The sequence below is a fragment of the Lipotes vexillifer genome, unplaced genomic scaffold, assembly GCF_000442215.2.
Source record: "Lipotes vexillifer unplaced genomic scaffold, Lipotes_vexillifer_v1.1 scaffold443, whole genome shotgun sequence".
Taxonomy (NCBI): Eukaryota; Metazoa; Chordata; class Mammalia; order Artiodactyla; family Lipotidae; genus Lipotes; species Lipotes vexillifer.
In genome coordinates this window covers 3209777-3220053 of record NW_006779163.1, presented here as the reverse complement: position 1 = coordinate 3220053, position 10277 = coordinate 3209777, and the positions used below count along the sequence as shown (strand labels likewise).

Sequence of the window (10277 nt, the reverse complement as noted above, 5' to 3'; positions counted from 1 at the left end):
CCTGCTCTGCAACAAGAGAAGCCACTGCAATGAGAAGCCCGCGCACCGCAATGAAGCATAGCCCCCGCTCACCGCAACTAGAGAAAACCCATGCACAGCAACCAAGACCCAACGCAGCCAAAAATAAATTAATTAATTAATTAAATTTAAAAAAAAAAAGAAGAAGACTGTCTCTCAACTCTCCACTGCCCTTCCCTTCAGAGCCAAGCCTTTTCAAAGGTGCTTGAATCCTCCAGCTCCACCCGGACTTCCACCCACTTCTCCACACCCCACAGCACACCATTCTAAGGTCACACATGACAGAGGAACCAAATCAACTGGTACCTCAGCCCTTACTCTGACCCAGTGAAACTCCCTCCTCCATAACTACCTGGCAATCTGAGGCACCCTTCCCTGTGGTTTGCCTTCTACCTCTATGCCTGCTCCTTCTCTGTACACAGGGCTCCTTCTCCTGTCCTGAAATATCCATGTAAGTGCATAAGACCCACCCAACTGTCAACTACAGATTCCTCTCGGGAGTCAGGTAATATAGGCGTATAAAGGGTTTCAAATTTTTACTCTGTAAGACATAAATTGTTTGAATGTTCCATAAAAAATGAACTTATACAATTGTTTTTTAAGTTAAGTGACCCCAAAGTTTCATTCTGGTCTATAAAACACCACTCACAGTCCACTGTCAACATGGGCCCATGGGCATTAGCTGCCACCTGCATGCTGCCCTCTCTCAAATCTGCTCTAGTCCCGGTGACTCTAACAAGCTCCAGGTTTGAACACTCAAAAGTCTAAAAGTCATCTCCATCCGGATCTTCCCCACACACTGCAAACTCAACACTTCACCACACCTCTGCTGTACTCCCTCCAGCTCAGGGCAGGGACTATCAGCATGAAAACACAAATCAAAAGCCTGCGACTGGGCTTCCTTGGTGGTGCAGTGGTTGAGAGTCTGCCTGCCGATGCAGGGGACACGGGTTCGTGCCCCGGTCCAGGAAGATCCCACATGCCGCAGAGCAGCTGGGCCCGTGAGCCATGGCCACTGAGCCTGCACGTCTGGAGCCTGTGCTCCGCAATGGGAGAGGCCACAACAGTGAGAGGCCCGTGTACCGCAAAAAAACCCCAAAAACAAAGCCTGCGACCTCCTGGACTCTTCTTAAACCCTCCACCTAGTCAGTCATGCTGACTCTAGGTCCAAATTCCCCTCAAATCTAGTCCCTCTTCTATTTTTTTTTTTTTAGAAGATGTTGGGGGTAGGAGTTTATTAATTAATTTATTTATTTTTGCGTGTTGGGTCTTTGTTTCTGTGCGAGGGCTTTCTCTAGTTGTGGCAAGCGGGGTCCACTCTTCATCGCAGTGTGCGGGGCCTCTCACTATGGCGGCCTCTCATTGCAGAGCACAGGCTCCAGATGCGCAGGCTCAGTAGTTGTGGCTCACGGGCCCAGTTGCTCCGCGGCATGTGGGATCCTCCCGGACCAGGGCTCGAACCCGTGTCCCCTGCATTGGCAGGCAGATTCTCAACCACTGCGCCACCAGGGAAGCCCTCTAGTCCGTCTTCTTGATCCCCAAGCCACTTCTTTAACTCAGGCCCTAATTTCTCATTTATGTTGGGGCAAAAACCAAATTGGTCTCCCTGGGTGTAATCTCCCATCTCTTCCAATTTATCCCCCAAACCATAACCAGAAAAATATTATTAAAATACAAATTGAAACACATCATCCTTCCAACTAAGGCCCCTCCACAAATCCCTAGTCACCATTTCTACTTCCCCAACTGGTTATCATAGCACTGAAGATAAAATTGCAACAGAATTCAAAGCTGTTTGGGATCTTCTGCCACCAGTAGTTCTCATATTCCAGTCAGGCTAAACAACCTTAAGTTCCTGAGAAAGTTCCATTTTCACTGTTTACCAAAGGTCACCTTCGCTAAGGAGCCTTCTTGGAATGGCTCCTTCCTCCTGAAGGCTGGGCATGCATGGATGCCCGATGTTTTCCATGACAACTACCTCATCATGGTACTTACTACACTACTGTAATAGTCAACTTGTCAGTTTACTACAAGCTTCTGAAGACAAAATGTCTCACTTCTGTACCTGTACTGCCTGATACTTGGGGGAGGGCTGACTGAATAAATATTCATAAACCTCAGTCTTGAAAGGGACCTCAGAATTAATTCTGCTTCTTCCTCCATGCCTTTATCGAATGTCTGTTACCCTGGGTAACCCCCTTGCTAAATGAATGTCCAGCCTCTTGAACACCTCTTGTGATGGGGAAATCACTACCAAACACTGATGCCCAACAAGGCCTCCTGCTGCACATGAAGGCAGAGTTCACTACAAAGAGCTCATGGCTCACAGTCTGCTGACACCTCATCCAACAGGAAGTTCAAGGCCCTGCTGTGGCCATGGCTGGAAGCTGGCTTCCAGACTGTCACAGGTCTCAGAAACACCCGGCGAAAGGAACACTGGCAGGATGGCTGCTAGAAATGAGTCTGGGAAGAAGGGCCCTGTGCCCAGCAAAGAGGAGGCACGCAGGCCTAAGGTTGATGCCCACGAGACAACTGGCACCCAGAGTGGGCACCTTCAACCAAACGGAGAAGCTAAGTCTGCTCAGACTTAAATCCCAGCCAGGCACAATTTTATCAATGCTAAACATTTAACCTTTTGGAAAAGAACTCTTTAAAAACAATAAAGTTGGAAGACTTTCACAGAGTTAACACAGCTAGGATTTCTCCAAGCTCTGTCTGCCCTAGTTGTGCCTTCAACGTTTAGGCTCCAGAACTGCCACACTGCAAAAAGAGAAGTCTAACGGCACCATTTTGCCCTAATTTCAAGAGAGTCTAAGAGAACAGAGAAAATATGATTAGAATCAATGATTTTATTGAGGGAGATAAGTTACTCAAATGTCAACGGGCCGTAGGCAAAGGGAACAAACACGTTAGAAGTCTCAGGTGCAGTGGAAGAGGAGAGAGAGTACTAACAGCTCTGCCCAACCAACATTCTGGATCCAGGGCTTCCATACTTCTCCAAGGCTCGATTTCTCATGGGTCACTTTCCTTTCAAAGGATTCTGAAGACCAAATGCAACGGGATTCCTTCAACTACCACCCAAGAGTCTTTGGGTCTTCTCTCAGCCAAGGCATCCAATGAAAGTATGATCTATTTTTCAGATTCCTCTGGAGGATTAAAAAGTCTCTTTCGCATTGCATTGCCACGCTCCCTGCTCTTGTTCCTCTTTTCCACGTACTAGAAAATCGAAGGGGTCGGGGGAGGGGGGGGAGAAAAGAGACAATAGATTATGTCATCATTTACATACATTAAATATTTAGATATATTTGCAAAATAAAAATAACATTTTTACTGACAAAATTTCTACATGGCTCTTATTTCACTGAATCTGAGATTGGAAACAGTGACCTTAGAGACCATCTAGTAAAATTTCATTCAATACAGTACAGCACCTAACTCCTAATAGGTGCAGAAATATTTGCTGAGTTAATTTCCTCCCAAAATGTGAATTCAATAAATATTTAGGATGGATGAGTCCTGTCCCTGTTCTCCAGAAGCTCACAATCTAGCGTGTCATCTAACCTCTACCTGAACACTTCTTAATCAGGAGGCTCCCTACCCTGAGAGGCAGCCTGTTTGACTGTTGGAAACTTCTACTTGTTCCAGAGCTTCTCGTGTTGAACCAATAAGTGTTTCCCTGTAAATTCTCCTACTTCCCTCTATTTCTCCTTGCCTGCTACAATCTTCCAAATATCTGATTACAGGTAATCCACACACTATCTCTTTTACAGGCTGAACGCTGCTGGTTTCTACAACTGTTCCACAGAACATAGCTTCTGCCCTCTAAAGTCTTATCTGTAAAGTGCCTTTTATATAACACTTTAATATGAATAACCCCTTATAAAAAAAATACCAGAATTAAATACTCTAGTGCTCTAAACAAAGTCCGGCAGATATGGACTACAGTGGGCCTTCTAGTTCTTATGACCTAAACACACCGTATTTCTATAAATATTGCCAAAAGAGTAACTGGCTGTTAGTAACCATATTATCCTAATGGTTCATATGGAAACTTATAGTCAGCTGAACTTCCTAGGACTTTTTCATCATGAACAGTTATCAAACCCAATTCTCCCCAAATCTTATGTTTCTGTAATCGGTTGGATCTAAATGTAGTTTTCACCTTGGAGGATTTTAGCCTAGTATTCTGATCTGGCCAGCAGGTTATAACTAACAGGAAACCCAGAGCCTGGCACTGAGAAAAAGTACTTGTTTAAAGCAGAGAAACTTGAATATAAGTGGTTTCATACGTGTATATTTACATGCTTATAATATATACACCAATAAAGACATATTTTAAAGGTGCAAGAGGGGTTCTTAGGCAGAGTGGAAAAAAAAGGAAAGGAAATTCAAGTTGAAAAAACTGAGTATATGTGAATAATTGGACATCAAAATCTTTCAGCTGTCAGAGATATGGAAAGAAGCCACAGAAACAAAAGATTAGTGACAGAGCACTAACCAGGGACTCTGGCTGCCCTCCCATGAGTCCTGAGATTAACACCTTTGAGTTACTTCATCTTCTGGGCCAGTCAGCTCAGATGTAAAGAGTTGGGCTAGATAATCTTTAAGAAGTTTTCTAGGTCTAAAGTTTCGACTGAAGAGTTCTAACATATCTTCTGGAATAGTAGCAGTTTTCAAACATTTTTTTTTCCTCATCAAAGGGCCATTTCAAATAACAGATGAAACACCAGGTCCCTTTAACCAAAACATTCCTTTTATCCGTCATACATTAATTTTCTTCATAAGACTGTCAGGGGGGAGAGGGGAAGGGCGTTTCATTGCTTTAAAAGGTTAAAAAAAAAAAAAAAGTTGCAGAACATGGAGGGATACCTGCTCTGAGAAAAATATTTGATATCCCTCTTTAATCATATGAAGCCTCCAACAATCAAGTTCAAAGGAGGGTCTAATGGGTAAGTCTTCAGAAGACAATACTCTGTAGCAGGCCAATAAAATAAGTCATAAAGCAAATTAAAACAGAGTCTATATTAAAATACATGTTACAGTATCTCCAAAGGGAGTCAACATGGCCCCTGAATAAAAGAAGAAAAAAAAAGGATAACTATAATGTTATTCACAAAACGCCACCAAACAACGCAGATAGCAATGGAAGGTCAATTAGCCAAAAACCAAACCAAACAAAACAAGTAAGAGAGACAAAAGAGGATGCTGCAAAAGTAGTATTAGCGATTATTTCAATAAAAAGAACAAAAGCAGCAACAAAGCAGCAAAGAGAGCACCAGAAAGAACTGGCCGGACCTCTTTTCTAGTTAAAGCTTCAAAGAATGAAGTACTTAAATGACACATGAAGGAAATGGTAGGAGGAGAGCATTAGAAGCAGTAAATGGGAAACTGGGAAGCATTAAAAGCAGAGAGGAAATAAATGAGCACAGGTTCGGAGACCTGAATGATGAAAGAACAGACAGAAAAACATCTATAAATCAGGTAATGAAGCAATATTAAAAACTACATAGAGGACTTAGAAAGCAGTCAAGGAGAAAACCTGACATTTATACAAAAACAGACTCAGACAAAATAAGAAAAATATCTACACATTCTTCTACCAAATAGGAAAAAAAATTTTCATATGAGGATCTAGTCACCAAACCAATGGCAAAATCACTTAACTGTAAGGGCAAAAAAAAATCTAAACTTAGGAAAAAGCTATCTTATACAACTGAAAGCATGTAAAAAACAAACAGCTATACCAAATAAAACACTGGGTTTTATTTTTCCATAATCTTACTAAAACAGGAACACAGCCCTAGGTTTAGTTTCCATATAAACTACCATTTACATATGATGAAAAAACTCTTTTCAAAAATCAGTTTAAAACACTTATACCCATTTGTTCACACAAAGAAAATTATCAGAACTCCAGGAAGTTTTTCAAACGGGAAAGATGCTGTAAAGGGATTCCAGGAAGGGCAGGGTGGCGAGGGGAGAGCCCCAAAGTGGAAAACACAAAAAATGATTCATAGATGCTGAATGGCTTCAAATATCATATCTAATACCTTTCAATATGAGGCTCATAGGGGAAAAAACGTTCAAAAGTACAGAAAACGCAAATTGGAGGGCAGATTTTTAGTAGTTATATATTTTTAAAGGTTCTGGACCTAAAATATCTGATGAACAAAACAGAAATGGAATTAAATTTCTTTTCAAAGATTTAAAATGCACTCTGTTCAGTTTGCAGTACCTGCAAAAAGACAATAAACTTTGGCTGTTTGCCCAAGTCCAAGTCATAGCCTAAAACTCTATTCAGGAAACGAGTCTTTCCAAACAAGTCAAACTAGATCCTTACGGGTTGTACATACTATAATTATAAAGAAATTCAAAATTTTAAAGCTGGAAAGAGCCTAAGTCTAGCCTCCTCATGTTATACAAGGAAACTGAGGCCCAGAGAGTTTCAGTTACCTGCTATAGGTAAACACTGACTGACAAGTCTTTCTGCTGAACAGTTTCAATGTCCTAAACCTTAAAAATCCATCCAAAGGAGTTACAGTGACTATTATAAGATAGTTGTTTTCATTTACATACATGCAAAAAAAATCAGCAATGGCCCCAAACTGTCCCCAGAAGACACTTTCATTTCTCCTCTTGGTTTTAGGGGAAGACATACATATAAAGTCAATTTTTGGTGTTATACAAAAATTTGCAAAAAACTTAATACTGTTCCAAGATGTTCTTTTCTATTGTTCAACCATTTCCATCCTTTAACATTTTCCTTACCTCATTCTTCAAGCATTTTCTCATCTCCCGATCAAGATCATTGCAATGACCAAAAAATTTCAGAATGCTGTGCTAAAAGGAAGAAAAGGTGTAAAATATTTCATCCCATAATATGCTACAGTCTCTGGCACACAGAATTGAAACACTATTCCTACAGAAATGGGTTTAATGGGTCACCTTGTCAATAAGCAAACAGTTAATAGTTAAGCAAATAGTTAAGTCACAAGTATAAAATATACAAATAAACAGGCTTATTCTGGCATTCATACAAAAGAGGAATAAATGCTCTATAGGTAGAAATGAAAAATAAAAAGACTTTTCTTTGATAAAAGAGAAGACTATTAACCTGCCAAAACCTCATAATGACCAAGTGAAAAGCATTTTATTACCTAATACCCTTTCTTTAAGGGCATGTTATCCATCCTCTATTATAGAGTGATGTCAAAGGGCAGTGTAGCCATATTGACATGACCAGTAACTTCCTTCACCAGCAAACACTCCTGTCCCATAGAAGAGTTACTTATGGAAAGCTTGGGGCCAAAGTCATTCTCTCATTTGCCTCCATTCAAAATGTCATCAAAATAAATTAGAAACACATAACACTATTATTAGAGGGCCTGTAAGGGCCACATAACCAAGACAGTAATTCACAATATAAGAAAATCAATGTCTGAATTCAAAGTCTGCTTTGTTTGAAAAGCAAAACTAAAAATCTTCTAGTGGTTTCAAGTCCTGTGACTATTATCATGGCAAAAAGTATATATGCTCCAAAGCAGATAAAGACTGACATCAAGAACCTGAATTTTTAGTAGGGCCATAATTACTGTGTTTCCGTCACGATTTTTATGGGTAGGTCGGACAGCATGGTGATCTCCTATAATGACATGCCATAAATGCTGAACTTGTAACAATAAGCACATCTTTTCCTTTTCTTTCTAATTAAGGCTTTCATGGAAACCAGACAACACATAATTAGTAATAGTCATGCTACTTCTTTTTTCCCTGTTTCTTCACCACTTTAAATGTACTTTTCTGGTCCACATTGAATAAATGGTCAGAGTTTCTCTGGCAAGCATTTAAGATCTCCTACTGATTACCTAATAACCTTTTCAGGATAAATATTTCCTGTGTATAAACTACCTCCTTGACAACAAACAGGGACAATGCTTTTTCACACACCTTCTGGCCAAACAGAAATACCAGAAAGGGTTAAACTTTTAGAATGTAAGGCAATATTTCATAGTTTAGTTTATATTTATTCATATCATCCCATACACATACATCTTATTTTAAAAATTCAAGACAAAAACTAATTTATATTTTCACTTTCACCTCAACATTAGCCCAAATGAGAATTATACTCTTGTGACATTATGTGAAAAACAAACCCAAAACACCCCAGTGGAGTTGGTAAAAGAAATACCCATGGACTGCACTTCTCTTGTATACACGTGCATAAGCCTCCAGTGCCTGGTGTCTGTTTATAGAGAACAAACTGGTAGAGCAACTGACTGAATAAGTGAACCAATTAGTCAGTGTCTGGAAGACAGTGTCCCAGGCACTAGAGACACAACAGTGAGCAAGGTGGACCTGGGCCCTACTTTCATAGCTCAGAGTCAGGAAAGAGACAAATCATGAAGTGATTGCTATAAAGCAGCGGTTCTCAAAGTGTAGTCCCCAGGGCTACCCAAGACCTTTCCAGGGGAAGGTAAAATCTATCTTCCTAATAATTGAAGATCTTATTTGCTTTGCTCACTTTCATTCTCTCACAAGGGTACAGTGGATTTTTCCAGAGGCTACATGAAGTGTAATATCACCACAGATTGAGTGCAGAGACAGATATGAGAATCCAGCTGTATTCTATTAAAATAAACATTAAAGAGAAATGCAAAAGCAATGTCACTCTTCCCACCGTTTTTTTTGTTTTGGAAAATAAGGTCTTTTTTATGAAAAATAACTATTAACATGTAATGGGTTCATTATTATAATTTTTAAATAAATTAGTATTTTTCAATTTCTCAGTTTTAATTTCTAATTCACTAAATATTGGTAGATATAGTCCACATAAACAAAAGTTATTTGGGGTCCTCAATAACTTTTAAGAGTGTGCAGGAGTCCTGAGACCAAAAAGTTTAAGAGTAACTGCCATAACGTCGGAAATCTATTATGTACAGTATTACTGGAGTACAGAGAATCCAGGTCAGGAAAGAAAAGGAAGAGGAAATGACAAATTAAGCAGAATAAAGCCTGGAGGATGATAAAACCTGATCAAGCAAATGAGAAGTTGAGACAGTGAGGAAGGCTCTAAGTTAAGCATAGGAAAAAAGCAAGTACAAAGCCTTAGAAGACCAAAACATGCTCCAGTACAACTACAGACAAGAACACGCAGGAAGGATGAGGGGCGCAGGGGCGGGGGGGCATGTAGTCAAGCCCAAGAGTAAGTAGGGGCCAGTACATGAAGGCCTCGAAACACAAAGAAATTTTAGAGTTTATTCTACAAGCAAAGGGAGCCATTAAGAGGAACAGTGATTAAACTTACGTCTGAGAGAGCACTCCAAATAGAGCATGGAAAGTGAATTGGGACAGAAAAGAGGACAAAACAGTCATGGGACCAGGTGGCCCCAGTAAGATAATGCTGGAATCAACTGGTGTTAAGAACAGACATATAAATCAGTGGAACAGACTAGAGAGCCCAGAAGTAGACCCATTCACATATGGTCATCTGATTTTTGACAAAGGCACCAAGGTAATTTAGTGGGGAAAGAACAGTCTCTTCAACAAATGGTGCTGGAATAACTGGGTATCCACAGGGAGAGAAATAAACCTTGACTCATACCGCACACCATACACAAAAATTAACTTGAATCACAGACCTAAATTTTAAAAGTTAAAACTATAAAACTTCTAGAAGAAAAAATAGGAGAAAATCTTTGTGACCAGGAAATATACAAAGATCCTTAGAACACAAAAAAACATAAACAATAAAAGAAAAAACTGGTAAATTAGACTTCATCAAACTTACAAACGGCTCTTTGTAACACATCTTTAAGAAAATAAAAAAGGATGCCACAGACTGGGAGAAAATATTCACAATACACTTATGAGACACAGGACTTGCATGCCAAATGATAAAAAGAATTCTTACAACTCAATAACAAGACAAAACAACCCAATTTTAAAATACGGGCAAAAGACGTTATATGAACGGCCAATAAGCACATGAAAATATGCTTAAAGTCATCAGCCCTCAGGGAAACACAATTTAAAACCAAATAATATACTATGACACATCCATAGCATGGCTAAAGTTAAAAAGACTTACAATATCAATTCTTATTAGTTATCTATTTTATACATATTAGTGAATATATGTCAATCCCACAGTATCAATTCTTAATCTAGATGTATGGCAGAAATAGTTTACCGAAAAGCATATTGTCATCAACAACATTCTTTGAACCAGTATAAATACTTCACAGGTCATCGGCATT

The 10277-nt window shown here is 39.6% G+C and overlaps 1 protein-coding gene across 1 annotated transcript in view; it reads right to left on the bottom strand.

Moving 5' to 3' along the window:
- Positions 1-2850: 2850 nt before the first annotated feature.
- The window catches only part of CMC2 (C-X9-C motif containing 2), a 14766-nt gene continuing 7339 nt past the window's right edge, over positions 2851-10277 (bottom strand). Inside the window, exons 3-4 of the mRNA XM_007452547.1 lie at positions 6787-6858; positions 2851-3234 (exon numbers count right to left, since the gene is read on the bottom strand). Coding sequence (XP_007452609.1) covers positions 3148-3234; positions 6787-6858 — 159 coding nt within the window. The 3' untranslated portion in view covers positions 2851-3147. The remainder of the gene's footprint in view (positions 3235-6786; positions 6859-10277) is intronic.